The sequence below is a fragment of the Ursus maritimus genome, unplaced genomic scaffold (assembly GCF_017311325.1).
Source record: "Ursus maritimus isolate PB19 unplaced genomic scaffold, ASM1731132v1 scaffold_34, whole genome shotgun sequence".
Taxonomy (NCBI): domain Eukaryota; kingdom Metazoa; phylum Chordata; class Mammalia; order Carnivora; family Ursidae; genus Ursus; species Ursus maritimus.
In genome coordinates, this window is record NW_024426008.1 from 22,288,977 (window position 1) to 22,308,271 (window position 19,295).

At 41.3% G+C, this 19,295-nt stretch overlaps 1 protein-coding gene across 1 annotated transcript in view; it reads right to left on the reverse strand.

Annotated features, from left to right (window-relative positions):
• The window catches only part of GLIS3 (GLIS family zinc finger 3), a 429,193-nt gene that overhangs the window by 95,288 nt on the left and 314,610 nt on the right, over nucleotides 1-19,295 (reverse strand). The window contains exons 4-5 of the mRNA XM_040620298.1: nucleotides 4,397-4,558; nucleotides 169-279 (exon numbers count right to left, since the gene is read on the reverse strand). Coding sequence (XP_040476232.1) covers nucleotides 169-279; nucleotides 4,397-4,558 — 273 coding nt within the window. The remainder of the gene's footprint in view (nucleotides 1-168; nucleotides 280-4,396; nucleotides 4,559-19,295) is intronic.

Below are 19,295 nucleotides of genomic sequence, written 5' to 3' on the forward strand. Positions count from 1 at the left end.
CCATAGTATTGCTATTACTTCATGGAATTTGTCTCTCTCCTCAAAGCGTCCAATGCTCATAACAACTTGAGAAGTATAAGAATTTCAATGCCCCACACAAGGTCCCAGTACTGCAAGAGTAATTTAAATGTGCCTTTCCTGGCTGGATAAATTCTCGTTTAAAATTACCTTTTTCCTTGCTTGTTGATCTTTGGAAGAATGTGCCTTCACATGCTTTCGTAGGGAACTTGGGTCTGTGTAGCGTTTGGTGCATCCTGGAATTTGACAAGCATAAGGTTTCTAAATAAGAAAGAAAAAAAGAAACCGGCTATAGTTAAATCATAAAGGTAACTGGGGAAGATTTACTCAGACTACTGACTTTAGAGCATGAACTGTTACCAACTGACAGAGGTGAAATGCTGGGTAACACTTGTGCATTTTAACTGGAAAGCTCAGTAAGTTTGCATCCAGGCCAAGAGGAGGGCACACTTTCAAGAAACAAGGAGAGGTGCACTCTTCCCACAAAACCTCCTGTGGCATTTTTGGATGTGGAAATTATTAGTAAGCATCTCTAGTCATACTTACAGTTATGTTCCCCTGAAAACAATCTTTGGTACTGTCAGAAACTAGGAAACACACATTCTTTAAGAGTTCAGGTATAAAGAAGCTGCAGAAAAGTCCAGAAAAGACTGGGAATGTTTCAGAGGAAACCTGATTCAGAAAGAGAGAAGGAGAGAATTAAAAGCGAGTATTAGTGGAAGGTGAGTGAGAGACAATAGGGGTTTTTCAAACAACAGACACATGAAAACTCAGGCAGAGGAACATTAATACTATTACAGGGATCACGGGTTTAGAGGAGTCCCAGTACTCAGCCTGGGTTATATGCGTCAGCCTTGGCTGGGTGCACTGAAAACTCTAGTTCTGGCTACTTTAGTTCCCCCAGGCTCCTGAGAGATGTGAGGTGTGGAGCCTAAGGCTGAGTCTAGAATCTTTTTAACGTATGCGTCCCTGGTGACTGGTCTATAATAATTAGGAATGAAGGAATGGGAGCACTACACATCAATTCTAACTCTAGAACCCATTCCTGCGGCGGTAACAAAATGCAGAGCAAGGGTTTCAGAGTATGGCTTTTAAGTTATGAAATGAAGCAAAACTTTCTGTTTAAGAACTACAATAAAAAATCACAAGATAAACCGTGTTTGTAAATCACAGCTTCTAGTCACTCATCTACTTCAGACCACAGTAGGTGAGATTAGAGTTGTGCCTACATGATTTGAAATGTCAGGAGAAGTGAAACCCTGTCTCTAAAATAGGATTCTTGCTCTAGGAACCTGCTATTATTCCATTAACAAAACAAACAAAAACAAAAACAGACCAAAAAACCCACCCAATCGAAACAAAATAAAAACCCAGAAAAAAAAATTCAGATTTTTTTCTCTTTATATTTTGTTTCTGTTTTCATGTACATGCTTGTCATTTTGTGGGCCAACATAGATGTGGGTTACATTATTTGTCCTGCTGAAAGCCATATTTTTGATCACTTTTTTGTTTTTGCCATTTTTGATCCCAACCACAAGTTGAAGTCATGAATATATAATTTAGTTTGACATACCCAATATGAATTCGAAGTGCGATGTGTCTGTTCCCTGACTGACTGACTGACTGAATCACCCAACAGGTCTCATGATTTCGTGGGATACCGGGCACTGCGTTACATATAAGAAATCTGACTGTGCACAGTGGACCAACCAGGCTCTCAATATCTCAGTTTTTGCAAAAGGTTGGCCAATATGAGCAGAAGCCACTCACCCATGAGTTTCTATTGGGCAAGCAAAGGTTTTCTTTCACCTGGGAATCTTTCCTGGGTTTACACGGCGTTCTCACACTGGCCTTCTCTATCCTGCCCTGGCTTTATGGGAGAACTCGATGATATCTTTAAAGGCAGTCATATCGTGACCACATAAACTCACATTGTGAGCCCTCCAGGAGATACGGCATGTAAAAAAAACTTTAGGAATATTAACATGTTATGTAAATCAATACCTGTATTATTACTATGGATGCTACTATTTGGGTTGAAAGGACAAGAAATGGGTAATGTGATTTTGCATTTGATTTTGCGATGTTCTTGAAGAAGGCTTGAATACACACCATTCCTCCCAGCTGGCTTCCCTCTCTCCCCTGCTGTCAGCCCTCTGGGATCAGTATGCCAAAAGAGCAACGTGAAGTCCAAGTGCTACTGGTATACTGGTCGTTTTACCTTAGATTACTGAAGCTTTAAATAGATGCTACGCTTTATCAAACTATATTTTCCATGTGTACTGTAAAATCATTCCCCCTGTTTAGATATTAAGACTCAAATAGAGAAGTAAATCGGTAAAACTTTTCAGGGTTAGAATTATGAACTCGGTAATCCTTATGGGAAAATCATTTTCCTATAAGTAAAGAATCCACTGAGTTGAAGAAAGATACTTCATCCAAAATTCTGATAGCATTAGCATAAGGAGTGCTTAATGAAAGGAAATGGGGGACTGAATTCAAATAACACATTCTTCAAACAGCTACAGTTTGCTTTTTAAAACAAATGTTTAATTTTTACATGATTTTAAAAGAGCTTACCAATTCGTTTAATGCAATAAAAATTTAAGCAGGAGGGCATGTTTGCATCTTAAAGGAAGAACGATGGTTTTAAAAGATTTAATAGAGCAGTATTTTAAAAAAAATTAAAGTAGTCGGGTTTTAAAAGCTACTGCATTGAACTGAATCATGAAATTATTCTCTGTGGTAGCTTTCCTCAAAAGTTTTAAAAAGTGATTTTTTGAAAAAAAAAAATTCCAAAATGATTTTAGAAAATGCTCGTAGTCTGATTAGCTAAAATTAGCTCCAAGTAAAGAAGGGTATTGTAGAACCATAACACTTAGGCTCACAATAGTTCTTTCAAACTACAGATAACTAGCTAGAGTAGAGGCAATTTCTCAAGACAATCTTGTCTGGAGAATGTTCATTCTTCCATGATAAAGTTTAATGACAAATTGGAAAATTTATTAGATTCTACCAAGACCATTTTAGACATACAAAATAGGGCATTTAAACATAATTTATTCTTTTTTCCTATTTCTACCTTTTAAAAAATGCTGCTATTCACCAAATTTATTCATTTCATATTCTATTCTGTTGGTTCTAAAATCACTGAATTCAATTCAGCTAGAGCAGAAAGGGGCTATCCTCTGCCCATATTGCTCCAATTATATTCTAGCTATTTACTAGGCAAACCATCACATTTATGTATATTAGGAGATAATTCTGTTTAGAAAGGTTATGTGACATATAGCTAAAATGACTTCTATCAATATGACTAATAGAGACTAATATAAAATTTAATAAATATGTCAACTATAACATCAGAAGAATCTTAAATATGTATGAGAAGGTGTGTAGAAATAACAGTATCTTTTCAAAATTCAAATTCTGGTGTAGTTTAATAATAGACATCAGAATGTTAACACTGAAAAAGTACTGTCATGAATACATTATTTGCAAGAACGTGGGAAAAGAGATCTGTGATGTGTATAATACACTTATCCTGATGGCTTTGTTAAGTGGAGAGAAATTGCACACCATCTACCTGGCCTCGTGGAAGGAAAATGGCATCAAAACTTGAGAAATGCAAAGAGAGACAATCAACATAACAGCAAACAGAAGTCTTAGGAAAGGAGTAAAATGTTACCACACGAAGAGAGTTAAGGTGTAATGATGAAAATCCATTGCTCTCACAGGGGTTATGTCAATGGATGTGCGGCTGTTAACACACGGGAGGCATCATGAAACTGAACCCCGGGGAAAGATCTGCTGATTCTTTTTAGATCACCTGAAGGTGAAAATGCCAGGTGGTTTCTAAAGCAAAAGGCCAGCCTCACACTCGGTAACCATGCCAGCCTCAAGGTTCTTGTGTCAAAAAGAAAAGAAGCAGGGTAAGGGCCGGCGAGGGGGCTGCAGAGTAAAACCAACAAAAAACAAGCCACTTCCTATTTCTAGCAAGAGTATATATTATCTATTTTAGTAAATCTTGATATTTAAATACTTATTTTAATGCCCAATCCCTGGGAGTCATTCTCTGTCCTACAATCTACCATGTGACTGCCCCTGACCCACCTCTGCTTTGTACACAGAGGTAATCAAGGAACCCCTTTGTCTCGGGCAGTTGTAATATTTAGAATAACTTGTTACTACAGAAAAATGAGGAGAGAGCCAAACAGGGCCCCTTCTGGACCTTCACCAAGGTTCCACTGCTGCCCTTGGCATTGCCCCTCTAACCTGCAGACCATAAAGCAAACACCTTCACCAGCCCACTATCAAACGGGCACTTCCTCACACCGGGGCTTGGGGCTGGAAGCCGGAAAGCTCCGGCCGTTCTTACAGTGTCCAGATGCGTCCTCTGGTGCTTGGCGCGGTCGCTGGAGTTACTGAACGCCTTCTGACAGCCCGGATGCTGGCACAAGTACGGCTTCTCGCCGGTGTGGCTCCGCAAGTGAATCTTGAGATTCTCAAGCCTGGAAAAGGCCTTCTTGCAACCTTCAAACTGCAAAAAAGAAAACAAGTTTTGGTTGTTGAGAAGAAGCCTGCGTGTTTGGGTCTGGGGGATGGGGAAAAAAATGTCCTTAGTGTGTATTTAGCCTAAAACAAAAAACACAAAACAAAAAAATAAGATGAAATCCAAACAGTAACAAATATGACTTCTAAAAATACCCACATATTTATGTGAACTGCATTTTTCCACTAATATACATGCCACTTTCCATACCAGATCTGGGTCCCAAACTGATTTCTGTGATTACTTATGTCAGAGAAAATTTGCTGTGAGCCATCTGGCTCAGTTAATAAAAATACAGTAATGCGTGTCTTAAAGATTTGTTAAAAAATTAACACACTTTTCCATTTCCAAATTGGACTAAATGGAAGGAACCAGGAAGGAAGAAACTTTTTACAACTAATAAACTAACAAAAAAAAATCAAAGTTATGTATGAGAACAAAGGTGAGCTTCCAAAGATCCAAGAGTACAGGATGCAAAAGGCATGTGCCCGTGGGGTCGTCACTACCATAAAATTCCTGAACTGTCTCAAGGAGATTTTCAACTCCCCAAACGGCAACTCTGTTGGCGTACACACTGATGCCAACTAATGAGACAAAAGTTTTTAACATGCTTTTAAAAAAGGAACTGGAACATAATTCGTGTAGTGCTGAGAACGTTTTCCAAATGAAGTGATAGTTTTACCTATTTTTGTTTTTCTAAGAAATGTTACCTCGTTCATGAAGACAGGAATTGAAAATGAGAGGCTGAAGTTTTCAAGAAATGCTTTATTGGTTTGTCAATAATATTTATCGATGGCACTATTTACTGCATGTCTTCTGTGGGTAAAATATCAGTGACTATCTTACAGGCTCGCGGTGATTCCAATCCTGAAAGTGACAATCTAATAAAGAAAATGGGTTACAGAAAGCCTGTAAATGAGGCACAAATGTGTGATGGGCATTTACCCTGTGACTCTCTCTCATTGGTAGTGAGCCCCAGAATACTGAGGCCACTTTGACAATTGTCATCCCATTTGAGTTCCCACTGCAAAGGAAATTTAGGAATATGGAAATGGTATTTAAAACAATAAAAAAAAAACACCTCACTTCTTAGGAATGTGGGGAGCAGGGGGTAGAAGAGAACAGAAGTAAAGAAGGCAAATTCAAGATGGTTTCCTTTCAAAATCAGCAGTATTATTCAACTATACTAGAAGACATTTTATAAAATCCCTCAGTTCTCTTGCTCATTACAATAGATGATGGAGGACAGAGTACATCGTTCATGAAGGGATGGTCCAGAGCTGGCCAGGTTTAAGGAACGGATGGACCAAGGAGAAAGAATAACTAACCATGTCATAACTCTGTCTATTTAAGTCTTCCAGATTTCACATGCTAGAGTATTTTAAGAAATTTATGAAAGTTGTACTTATTTTTGATTGAGAGTTATACATGTTTCGCAGACATATGTTGGTTTATTTCAATTTTGATATTTTGCTTAAAATAATTTTGGTGTTTTCCTGATTTCTATTTCACATAAAAATAAATTTAGCCTGAACAGAAGATGATTGCTGACAAAGCCACTACTTCTTCAACGGAGTGAAAGGCCTATGATACACTGCTCAAGGGAGAGAGGGGTTCAGTGGCTTGTTTCTGCAGGTTTTCGAGGGGGTCTCAAATTTGAGAAGGGGCTCACTGTCAACCCCCAATTCATGGCTAAGAGGCCTCTGCCAACCCAATCTCTGGTTTTAAGGTTCTCTCTGAAGGACCACTCGGAGCAAAGTGCTGGAGTTCGGCTGATTTGACTTTGAGTCTCCTAGTGGATCACACTTAGGTCTGAAATGAGCTTGTGGTTTCGGATCCCTCAAGTCTCGTTCCTCGCAGACTCCTTTGAAGGATGGGTGTCGTGCCACGGCCAGCTACAGGGTGCAGGCCCAGACCTGGGGAGACCCCAGCCTCCATTCCCTTGTACAAGTCGTCCCAGATCCAGGCCAGAGAGAAGGCTGCATTGTGCAGGTACCAACATGGGGGTGGGGAGCCACTTTAGACAAATGAGGTTTCTGTGAGCACCAGGCAAACAAGACCCCCAGATCTACCACAGAGGGACTGGAGGGATCCCACACACGTCCTCGAACTAATTCAAACCATCCGCTTGATCAGACACAAATTGGATGTTAGACCAGGGTTTCCATGCTCTCTCCTGTTCAGTGTCCGTGTAAATGTCCAGTAAAATGTCCAGTTAAAGTCAACAAATTGCTATTATTACTATTAGCAGAAACAGTGATCAAAGACCAAAAGGCTTGCAGCATCCCGTGGAAATGAGTGAAAAGTGAACTACATCTCAGAACATACTGACCATTTTTAAAGAGCAAAGATGGGAGGAAAATATGAGCACCCAGACTGAAAATGACAATCAAAGATTATCAGTAAAAATCACGAAAACCCAACTGACATCACAGGTCTCCTCTGCAGCAAGAAAGGCTGGGAGGTTGAAGGGTCTGTAGGGGAAGAGACAAGAGTGAAGGGGTTTGATCCCACTGGGTTGTATGAATAAAGGCAGGAGAAAGGCAATTTCTTGGACTCAGGGGCTCATAGTATATACCACCCACTCACTCTTGTTGGAGAAATTCACTTGAAACCATGAACCCCCAACCGGGAAAGTCAGGCACTGAGGACTTGACACAGGGCTCCATGGGGGGCCTAAGGCGGTCTGGAGAGAACCACACCTTACTGAACTCGCCACACCGACAATTCCGCAAGAAGAGGAAGGAGGAGCTATTCATTTTTCTAATGGTGTCTGGATGAAACTTGAAAGCAAACAATTGTGTAATGAATCATTATCATTCATTATGGAATAACCCTGTAATTCAACACAAGAATTTCCTTTCCCTCAGGGCAATTTTACCCCTAGATTCATAAATTCGGTTAAATGCAAATGCATTAAAAATAAACATTGAGATAGAAGTATAAAAGACTGTTACAAAATACTTTAAAAACTGGATACTTTGGGTGTCTGGGCAAATGGATGTCTTTTTCCATATTAATGTTTTTTTCATGTTTTCCAAATCTTTAATGAGTGAGTTTTGCCTTGAGAATGAACATCTAAAACCTAGGAAAGCAACAACCACAGAAAGAGCGTTTCCTTGGGTTTAGCCAAAGGCTTCCTCATCGAGGTTCCTACCGTGCCAGGTCCATCCTGAGATCTAAAGTCCAAAGTGTCACCTGACTGCTTTGTGCCACTGTCACCAACCAAGCCTTACACAAAACTCGGCCAACAGGCTCCTCTCAGGCCTTCTCCTTCCCTAACTGGTTATAGACCCAGGCATCAAGGGCTAGTAGAACTAGACCACCAGGCCCGAGGTTGCCTGTGGTTCAAACACAGGTCATATGGAAAGAGACAAAAGAAAAACAAATTCTCAGAATCCAAGGGGGCAGCAGAAGGAAACACAGAATGCCAAAGAAAGACAAATACAGGACGGTAATGTGGGAGGGAGTGGTGGGGGACAGGTATCTGATATAGACTAAAAAGAACAACATTCTTTTTTTGTCCCCAGCAAGTATTGGGTAAGCCCTCTGAGCATGGCTACTATGTGTGTTAGGCACTGGGAGGAACAAGAGGAATGAAACTCAAGCTTTACTCATGGGAAGATGGACGTGAGGTCAGCTGTGTGGCTGGGCAGCGTCCATATGGACGAAGCCGGAGCAGGCTTCTCAAAGAGGCGCTGCAGGAACCAGCAGCGTCCCAGTGCCCTGAGCATCTGTCGTATATACAAACCCCGGCCCCACCCAGAACTACAGAGTAGAACCCTGGGCATGGGACCCAGCCATCTGGGTGTTGACAAGCCCTCCAGGAGATTCTGATATTCTATCCGTGAGTGCCATTCATATTGTAACGACTGTTGGTTTATTTCAGAAAATCTCCTGCCAGAAGTGAAGTGTCTCGCGGGATTCACCCACTTCTGAGTGTGGCGAGAGCTAGGTGACGAGTAGCAGCAGCACTGGCCTGAAAAGGAGCACCTCCTGTGCAGCCGGGGTAAGGCTGGGTTACCTCTCTTCACGCAGCGAATGGCACAACGTGTCAGGATGCCAATCTCATGCTAGAGAGTCTGTGAAATTCCTGACTGGAATCTGCTGCCGGGCAGATAGATGGTTCTGAAAGAGGTACTACCTAAAGCTCCCTGAGCGGCCTCCTGACCAGCAGCACAGCCCACACTTCACGCGCCCAGTACATTCCCGTCAAGAAAAAGCACAGAAGTGGAAGCCATAGCTTTCCACTTGCGCATTTCGGCGACTTTACAGAACACACAAGAACAATGCATGAAAATGTAAGTGACAGAACTTTAAATCTCGGGGGGTTTGGACATACTGCATTGCGTGAAGCCTCACTCTGAGAATGATCTCTAACTCCAAGGCTGTTTGCAAGTAACAAACTTTAATTAAAAAGTATAAATTGCCTCAAACCCAGAGAACCTTAGCTTACACCCATTTTGCTAATTTAGGAGATTATTTCATATTTAAAGGATCACAACTGGACTGTAATCACCATCCATATATATTGGCTTGATTACAGATTGTTGACATTAAGTGGTATTAAGATGACCTTTGAAATATTACTTTCCCTTCCTATTAGAGGCTTTTGTGTAAGGTTCTGAAAATGAAAGGCTCATTAGACACCATTAAAATAGGATTTATTCCATATGTGTAACCAATAATCAAGTAGAATATTACTCCCTCCCCTAATCAGCTACTTAACGTACTGAGAAGCATACTTGGTGTTCAAAGCAGTAATAACAGCAAACCTTTCCTGATCAGGTTTCTGTACCATCACTAACGTCAACAAAACCCAAACAGAAAGGAGTCTAGGATGCTGGACATGCTTCTCAAAAAATATACATTTGATTTCAATTAAGGCTCAGTGTTTATGACCCTTGGAGGTATATACTTTTACAATTTCATCGGTCAAGACCAATTAATCCCATTAGCAGTGGCCGTGGGTGCGGTCTGCTGGCAGCTTGGGGAACGGACTGATGGCTTATAGCTGGTTTACATCTTCTGCTTATGGCCCAAAGATGATGGGAGGTGAAAGGCGTTGGTGGAAGTGTGGGCAGATGTTTCCAATGCCGTGGATACAGTCAAGGTGACTTCCACAATAAGACCAAGAGTTCAAGTCCACTTAAATCACGGGCATACCTGCCAAAGGTGTAAATGAGGGAGAGGGCTGGGAGCTGAAGGCCAGGGCCACCTCACACACCTGACAGGAGGTGAGAAATCCGCCTCACAGATTCAGCCGAGCTTTCCAAGTCTCCTTCTTGGACAGTGCTCCCCAGCTCGAGGTGTCACGAGTCCCCCCAGTCAGCCGGGCATCTTGTTAAAATGCAGATTCTGATTTGGTAGGTGTAGAGCGAGGCCCGAGGTGGTGCATTCCTAACAGTCTCCTAGGTGACACTCCTAAAAATGTTGAGTGTTCAAAGATTATCCTTTGAGAAATAAAGTTCAAGGGATCATTAAACTACTCTCAGGTTGACAATACACAGTTTAATGGGATTAAAAAAAAAGAAGAAGAGAAAATAAACAAAAGAACTAGAGCAAGAATAAAATAATAAGGAAAGGGATTGCATTTGATGAACCAAACTGGCAGCTTCATCCTTCAAAGTGTGGAAGAGTAAAATCTAATTTTAAAATGTAGGCTGGGAACATAACAGAAATGTTGTCTGGGGAAAAAAAAAAGCAGAAGAAAAGTAAAAAAAAAAAGGGACAAAGATGCAAAGCAGAAAGACTGCAGAAACCCACGGGGCCACCTGAGTTTGCTTCTCCTTCAGTCTCCAGGCACATTTGGACGTCTGGCTCTCCTCGTGCACCCTGTGGTTTTCATTCCCAGTGCATTCTTGTTAGTACTGGATGTTCGTGCAAATTCTTAGTATTTACCACATCGGTTTGTAGAAAGTGTTACATAAAGGGAGAAAAAGACAATAATTCAAATGTTCTCTGGCTTTTCAAAAGTATCTGGTTCAGGAATTCATGACACCGAGTACGACGGAATGTCTTCCTCTCTGTGTCTCATTCAAGATGCCTAATTCTGCAGTGAGGGTGATGAAGAGGTCCCCGTGTGAGCTCACTCTGTGACGTTACTCATGTTTTCAGTCTAACCACCTTCTTATCTGAACAACTGACCGACAGAAAAGGGATTTCTATGTGTCCTTTTGGTTGCTAAAAGGTAATATCCGATTATAATATTTCAAAGGTTCTACCCAGAGGAATAGCGGCCTCACTGGGAAATTATTTCAATCTTGGTACAGTTACCCCTGCTTAATTTGAGAATTATCTTAAGTTCAGAGAAATCAGTGCCCCCCGCCAGGTCTGATTTTTCCAAAGACTGCAAATATCTAAGTAGATTTGCCCTTGCATGTCCTACACCAGCCTTCAGTATCTCCCAGCCCGTTGGTCTGGCTGGCGCAGCTCGTGGGGAGAAGAGACTGTGACACTCGGGGCTCATGAGTCAGCCTGTCCAAGCAGGCCGCTCATCTGGTGTTCTGGAGTGGCCTATCATACTCACTTATCCAGGTCTTCTGGAACCATTAAAAATTTTGTAGAATTAATAAAAAACCCTTTCCGTAATGTTTTCCTAACTCGTAATACAGAAATCCTAGTTACTATGTTTTTCCCTGTTATTCTAGTGGACACAATGATTCTATTAAATAGCTCATAAATGCAACTTCTTGGCTTGTTGTGCTTTTTGCTTTTGATTAAGAAATCTGTATAAAACAAAGTTTACCTAAATAGGCAGTATGTACGTATTTTTTACCAGCTTAAGGCCATTCGTTTCTTCTTAAAATTGTGGGTTATGGGTAGTGATTGATCCACAAAATGGTCGTTACTCTACATGAGGTGTAAAGGAAACGAGGGTACCACTTAAAAAACAAAATGGAAAACAGTGTTTTTGATAAGCCACATGACAATGTAGAGAGAAATATGTTATTTCTGTGCCAACATTTGAACCATATTAAGTTTTTATGGAAATTATCAAGTGTCTGGTTTGTAACAATTGACACTTGCTGAGGACAAATGGAACCTCATCGTGGGCACTGTATTTACAACTGGAAAGCGAATACCCCAGAGTAAGACACTGGTATTTAAGTCCGATCATATGGCCCTCTCAGCTAGTCAACAAGTATAAGGTATCATATATTATTCATGTTGTGTCAATACAATGCCAGAAAACTATAATCTCAGGCAAATAATTATTCTGTGAGTGGGCAAATAATGAAAAAGGTTGTCTGGGGTTGTTTAAACATAACAATAAGTAAGCTGCCTGATTCTGCTGTTGTTCTTAGTATCGATTTCATGCAATCTGCAAATACATATCCACTAGAACACGTGTACTCCAGAGGTTCACCGTTAGATCTCAGTAAATGCGTTCTGATTACTCGTCAGGAGAGCCAATGTATTTAAGGCCTGTAACTGGTCCTGCATAAATATACCTAAAAGAAATCAAATTACTTAATTCTCTTTGTATCTGTGTTTCTGATCAACACATGTCATATATAATTCTATATAAATGTACCTACGTAAGTACCATACTTCTACCAACTACATATTAATTACACACATAATAGCAACTTTCAGATGTTTTGCTACTCTGTATTAAAGAAGACAACTGTTCTAATTCTTTCAGGCCAGTCTATACACCAAGTGACCAAGTCCCTGCTCCACAAGTGGACCAGGGAATATGGTGTTTCTTACACATTCAGCATCTGATTAAACCCTGCGGATGATATAAAAGTAACCTCAGGCCCTATCCTACCTTCTCTGCATTCACAGAACATTCCAGGTGATAGACACATAGCAGAATAAATTTGGAATCTGACCCAGCCCACTCCAACACCCCTGAATTATTTTCTATATACTCAACCGAGGAAGCTGACAGCAGTGGGAGGAATCGACCTTTTGGATTTTAGGCATTATTTTTCACTTTTTTTTTTTTTTAAAGGTCAGAAACATTCCCTAAAACTCTAGTTTTTCTAAAAGATCTCTCCAGCTTCAGGTCTTTCAAGACAGGGATAAAGTAAAAGACAACGAAGTGAGCAAAAGGCAGGAGAAGGGGGAAACAGAAGCAGAGAGAAGACCGTAGGCAGAAGAGAGGTTTAATGCATCCGTGGTCAGGCCTGCCCCCCTCCGTCCTCCCACCTCCCCCCACCGGGCTGCAGGCCAGTCCAGCTGCAGTCCCTAATTAAGCAGCAAACTCCTTTTTGCCTCTGCCTCTGCATGCGCTATTCCCTGTGCCCAGTGACATAGGACTGACCCCTTCGCTTGGTGTCACCTCCTCTGTGACGCCTTCCTTTATGCTTCAACCAAGGCACAATAGGTCACTCCCCACACGCCCACCACGCCTTGCCCACAGCCTTGCTAACACATGGAGGGACACTAATTGGATTGTTTGTTTCCCCCACTAGGCTGTGAGCTTTATGAGGATAAGGGACTGAGTCTTATTAATCTTTTTATTACCGGCACTGGGTACAGTGCTTGGCATATACTCAAATGACTGCAGATTATTTGCTAAATAAATGCTAAGCGAAACAGAGAATGAACTCTTTGTAAAAAAGCATATTGATTTCCTAGACTTCCTTGTGTAGTAAGCTCATTAAGGCCTTTTAATTAGGTCGGGCCAGTTAGTGCTCGCAATGACATCAAATGGTCAACATCGCAAAGCTACAAAAATGTATTTATGGGTTTTGCCGGATTTGAATGTTCTATAGAACTACTGTAAGATATATATTTAATTATTTTAATATCTAACCATGTGGGGAAACAATAGTAATAACAACATATGGTTGTGTTTTTTTTGTGGACGCGAGGCATTGCCCTCCTTACTGATGTTCTTAGAAATATGTAGCAACACCGGCGAAGGGAGCTAGCGGTTTGCCTACCACACCCTCTTCCACACTTGAGCTAAACATACACAGACCCACTGGGAATGTGTTATTAGCAATAATTCAAGGCACATAAATCTGTGCCTTCTTCATACATAAAGGAAAAGAAACTTTTAAATTGCCCTTTAAAAGCTGAGCTAATATGCTCTCCAATATGCCAGGAAAGAGCTTCTCATCAGAGCTTCTCATGCAAAGAGAAAAGCTCTTTGGGTCCTTGCCCTGAGTTGCCCCGAGTCAAATATCCCCCAAAGAGCAGATCAAGCAATCCTTAGGATGCCATGCCTCTGCCCATCATCCTATAGCCAGACTCTCTGGATGGGAGGCAGACACGAGCATCCCATATGATCCCACACTACAAACATACCTAGCTCCAGAGCTTTCTGTGCTCAGAGTATGGGGGCTCTAGTGAGGCCTTGGCTCCGCCTTTCCCATTGGCAGTGGACTGGCTACCCAGTAATTGTCTTTAACTGCAAAGATAAGAAATGCCACTGCTTGCCTTCGGTTTTATTAAGAATTGGCATGCTTGGTTTAACAGAGCTAAGCAATATATTTATTTACTATGGTGTTTCCCAAAATGATTGCTGAATTCTGTCATCTTTTGACTGAGAAACTGTTTGCGGGTTGCAACAGAATGTATGCTAACATACATACAGCAACACAAACCTCCAAGACAAACTGTTTAAGTCAATTTGCTATCATATAAGCACATAGGTGCAAATATGTGCATATGCACTTGTGGGTACAGCCATGGGCACACACTTTAACACTTACACACAGAGCCCACACAGATTCTGTAATAAATGTGTGTGTTTAAGATCTGTGTGCAGGGGTGTAGAGGCAAGCATGAATTTGCCAAGAGAGAAAAGGAAATTCACACACGAAGAGAATAATTTACCATAAATTGGCCCACACTGAGTTTATTCCAAAAAACAGAGTGCAAGATGCCAAATTTTTAATGGCTCTTACTATTCTAGATCTGGCCCTGACAAGCTTTGGAAGAGATGCAAGTGGGCAGGAAAGATGGGATTAAAAAATTATATCTTAAGCCTTTTCACTTTCAAATGTAAAATTTCCACCACTGTGACAGGGGGAAAGAGAGTGATAGGGATATTTTCCTGACACTGTGCTTTTCTCAACAAAAAGCCGTCGATTTTCATTATGCGCTGCTTAAATATAAATTCTGTACTTGCTAAAAGTCATCTGTGTCTGGCTGCTTAAAAAAAGAAGCAGATATGAAAATAATGGAACTCAAACCTTGCATTAGCCTTGGCAGCCCTTACAAAGGGGTGAGCTCTGCACGATGCGCGTGGCCACTCCACAGTAGAAGGACTGACAATCTTTTGTGACAACCCACAGCCTCATCAAAGCCACTCACTCGCTTGCTTCCAAAATGCATCACCTCCAGTTTTCTGCCCTTCACAGCTGAGCTTTCCCGCACCGCCTTCCCGGTGCACATCTGACTGGTACACAGCAGGTGCTCAGAAGACCTTCCGTTCTTTCCGCTTGCTCTTCCCCTTTCTTGTTCGGACGGCAAACTACCTATGCCATCTCTGAGCCCTCTTCCTGCTTGGTTGTTGAGAAAGCCACTCTCCCCCCTTGCCTCTTCTTCCTATGATCCCATGGTTCGCTCATGGGTAAAAAGCTAAATCCATGAACCCTTTCCAATTACGACTGCTTAGTTTTTGCGACCCACAGGATATTCAATCACTACAGGCATACACCGAGTTTTAAGAACCTTATAGTTCTTAAGAAAATACTTTGGCTAAGAATTATCATCTCAATTCCCCTGACTGTTCTACCTCATGCAACTTCTACCCCCTCTCTTTGGAACTTGACTCCACTGATCACAAGAATGATAGGTCTACATAAAATTCTACCTAAAACCATCAAGCTTGGGGTAGATGTGGCTCATCTCAGATGTTTTAGTTTGATGAGAATATTGGTCTATTATTCAGAATAGTTACCCTTTTCACTGAATTTAAACTTCTTTGTTTCCTATTCTCCAAAGAAATTTAAAAAATGAGCAAAGCACGTTGTTTCTTCCTTTATATTACCTCTTTGACCATCTTACAGAGCTAATAATCCTGACATGAAAGTACTCAGCACACAGTAAATTCTCAAAAAAAGTCAGCCATTATGTACATCATCTTTTACGTGTTCAACTTTTTTCTTTTTGGGGGGAGGGGCAGAGGGAGAGACAGAGAGAATCTTAAGCAGACTAGGCACTGAGTGCAGAGCCCAATGGCGGGGCTCGATACCAAGATTCCAAGATCATGACTTGAGCTGAAATCAAGGGTTGGAAGCTAAACTGACTGAGTCACCCAGGCACCCCAAATTTTCTAGTATATTCTCCTTATTTTAAAAGTGAAGGAATTAAGTCCTTGAAAGGTTCAGGGACTTGCCAAAGTCACATGGCTGCTGAGGGGCAGAGCTGTAGCAAGAACACAGCCTTCTGGCTCAATTATTTAACCAAGTTTTTCCTCCATGCAACTCCAAGGGAATGTTACTTCTCTAAAGGTCAAAGAGATAAAGAAAGAAACATGTCTTGGAAGGAATCCAAACACATTTTTTCTTCTGTTTCTTTACAAAGTGAAAAATATCAGTAGTATAAATTTACTGTCGTGAATAGGGTCAACCATTCTAAATTATACCAATCATTCTCACCAAGGTCTGAGCATAGAGTAAAGTCATTAGTGATGACTAAAATGTATTGTAAGCCTCATGTTCTTGGTTCTAATCTTCTTTTGTGAGACCTGGCATGAAATAATCAACCTGAGCATTCTAACAGGACCTCAAGGTTGCAAACAATCAAATACCTGATGGTATGAATGTTGACTCATTTCATCAAATGAAGGGGCCCCTGTATTTACTACCAGTTTGTCGATGGTGACAAATATTTGTTGTAGCACTTCTAACTCCATCCGAAGCAAAATTCCTCAAGAAAGAGAAAACAGTTCACTTTGCTATTTTCCGTGGGACAGAAGAATCCAACCTGCATCACGTTACAAGGCACATGGCTATCAACTGTTAAACTTGGCCTCCACCCCTCCTCTGAGCTCCAGGCCTAATCCCTACTCGGTATCTCTGCACTGATGGCTCACAGACACCTCAAAGTAAATATTCCAACACTTAACAATGACCTTTCCCCTAAAACAGAGTCTTTACTCCCTGCTCCCTATTCATCCAGCAGTGCAGGCCCAGGGTCTGGATGTAATCCTTGACATCTCCCTTTTTCCCATACCCATGTCCACTCTCCAAGTCCTCAGAAGTATCTCTTAAGCATGCTTATTTCTCTCCATCAACATCTGACCGCCCTGCTCTAAGCCACCCTCTCCCACTTGGTCTACACTTCAACAGACTCCCAAGCAGGTCCCCCTGCCAACTCCTGCCCCCACCTGCCATCTAATTTCCACAGTGCCACCAGAGTTATCTTTGGAAAACTGGAAATCTGATCCTATCACTCTCCTGTGGTACATTCTTCAAAGGTTTCCCAAAGGTTTCAGATAAGGACCAAAGCCTAGTCATTGCTTACAATGTCTCACTTGATCTGGCTCCTGCCTACCCTCCAACCTCATCTTCTTCACCACTCCCTCCTTCCCTCTCACCCTTCTACTTCAACCATGCTGTTCTTTCAGTTCCTCAAAGGTACCATGACCTTTCTCACCTCAGGGCATTTACACATGCTATTTCCTTGGCCTAGAAAATGTTTTCTTCCTATTTGCCCAGTTAAGTCCTACTCATCTTTTACAGCTTAGCTGAAATAGCCCTTTTTCAGGAAAGCATTCTCTGTCCCCAAGCTTAGGTTTACTCTCCCCCTTATAAGAACATCCTCATGGAACGTGAGGTCCTTCAGGACAGGGGCGAGGCTGGGCCTCTTCACTATGTGTACTAGTGTGCACAGTAAGCTCTCAATGCAAGTTTGTTGAATAATGGACAAGTTATTCCATATTAAAATGCAAATTATTTACATTATAATGCTGTCTTTCTCTCTCTCCCTCCCTTCCTTCCCTTCTCTTTTTTACAACTGTGTTTCCAGGGCTTAAAATCTACTCAGAAAAAGCTGTATACTCCTAAGAACAGTGCTTGTTCTAACCAACAATGGGGGCTAATAAAAGATGAGTAGAACTTAACAGACCCGCAGGTCTGGAGAAAAAAAGAATATATTTGTGAAGCCCTCTATAATTTCTAAGTGCTATATGAAATGCAAATGTTTTCTAGATTCCAACTGCACACACAGAAATATCTCAACTCATTTTGACAAAGTTATTCACCAGGGAGATGAATAAATAGCTTCGCTAAATACATATGGTGCAATTATACCCAGCAATAAGTGACAATAGGTCTTGCTTTATAGTAATCTAAAAATTCAAAGCCCAATTATTTCAGCTGCTCAGTAAATAATAAGAAAAGACATGGTGGTAAAGCAACTTAAGAACAGACTGCATTAGTAAACGCTAATGATCTCTTTATGATCCACAGAGCCACTTCTTTTTCTTCTGAAGGAAAGAAAGCATTTCGTAAATTAAGAAGAAGAAAAAGAGAAAGAAAAAAAAAAGACATCCACGAGCTACAGCCAAGAACAAAATGAAAGCAGGGAGTACTCCTTTTGATCTTTCAAAAGTAGTATTTAGTTAAAGAATGTATGCTGTACTACAGAAAAACATGACCAGAAACATGAGCATTTGGGACCTGAAAAATACAGTCGTTGGCAGCTGGCCTTTAAAAAATATATTTATAAGATTTAAAAAAAAAGAAGAAGAAGGAAAAAGAGAAAAAAATTGTTTGTCTCCATAGCTCCCAATTTCGGGGCAAACTGACACTGCCTTTAATGAAAGGGGTCAGTTTCAGACTTCTTTTTAGAACACAGAAGCCTTGCAAGTAATTGGTATAATTAGCAGTTTAGATATGCAAATCAAATTCCAACTTGAAATGACTGAGTTGGAAAAGCAACCTCAACAGGAAAGAGAAAAGGAAGAAGAGGAGGAGAGGAAGCAGCGTGAACGCCACACCTTTGTCCTTCAGGACAACTGGAGGTCAGCAGAAGAAGCCACAGCAAAGACAGAGGAGGACACTGCTGAGCACGTTAAGACAACCACGAGGGTGAGAGGACAGGTCCACCCAGAGGGAGAAAATTTGGAGAATGACAATCAACAAGGCAGATCTGTAACTCCTGCCCTATTTAGAGCTCTTGCTTGCATGCTCTCTGAACTTGTGGTATTTATTATTTTTCTAATTTGAGCAAACCATGTAAGCTTTTGGCACCTCCAAAAATAAAATCATATGGCCAATAAAAATGTTTATTCAAGGGGAAAAAAAGTTAGCTTAACAGCACTGGCTTCCTTCTTTCCTAGCCACCTGACTGCTGGGAAGTGGTGGTGGGACTCGCTGTTCTTCTGCCGGTCTGGGGCCCACCGAGATGAGGCCCACTGGAACCAGAGCCTCCAAAGGGCAGCACCCTTTGGGGGATCCCACGGCACTCTCTGATCTTCTGGACCCAACCGGGCTCACCCTATTTGAACTTTCTTTATACAGTGTATATTTCCTTCATATTATTTACTCCTATGCCATTAAAGAAGGTTCTCAGGAATCATCTGTGTAGTGTCTATCTCCCGAGTTCTGCATCTATTCTTGTCTGCCCCTCTGCTTCCAGAGCCTCGCGTAGTGCCTAGGAACTCCCCAGGCTCTCAAGGAAAAATGACAAAATCTGGGACTGATGTGTAATGTTGGCTCCCATCATCCACATGTCAAAGCTACTCTCTCTCTCATCATTTAGTGACCCACCAAAACCAATTATCTGAAGTTATCAAGTAATTATGTGGAAA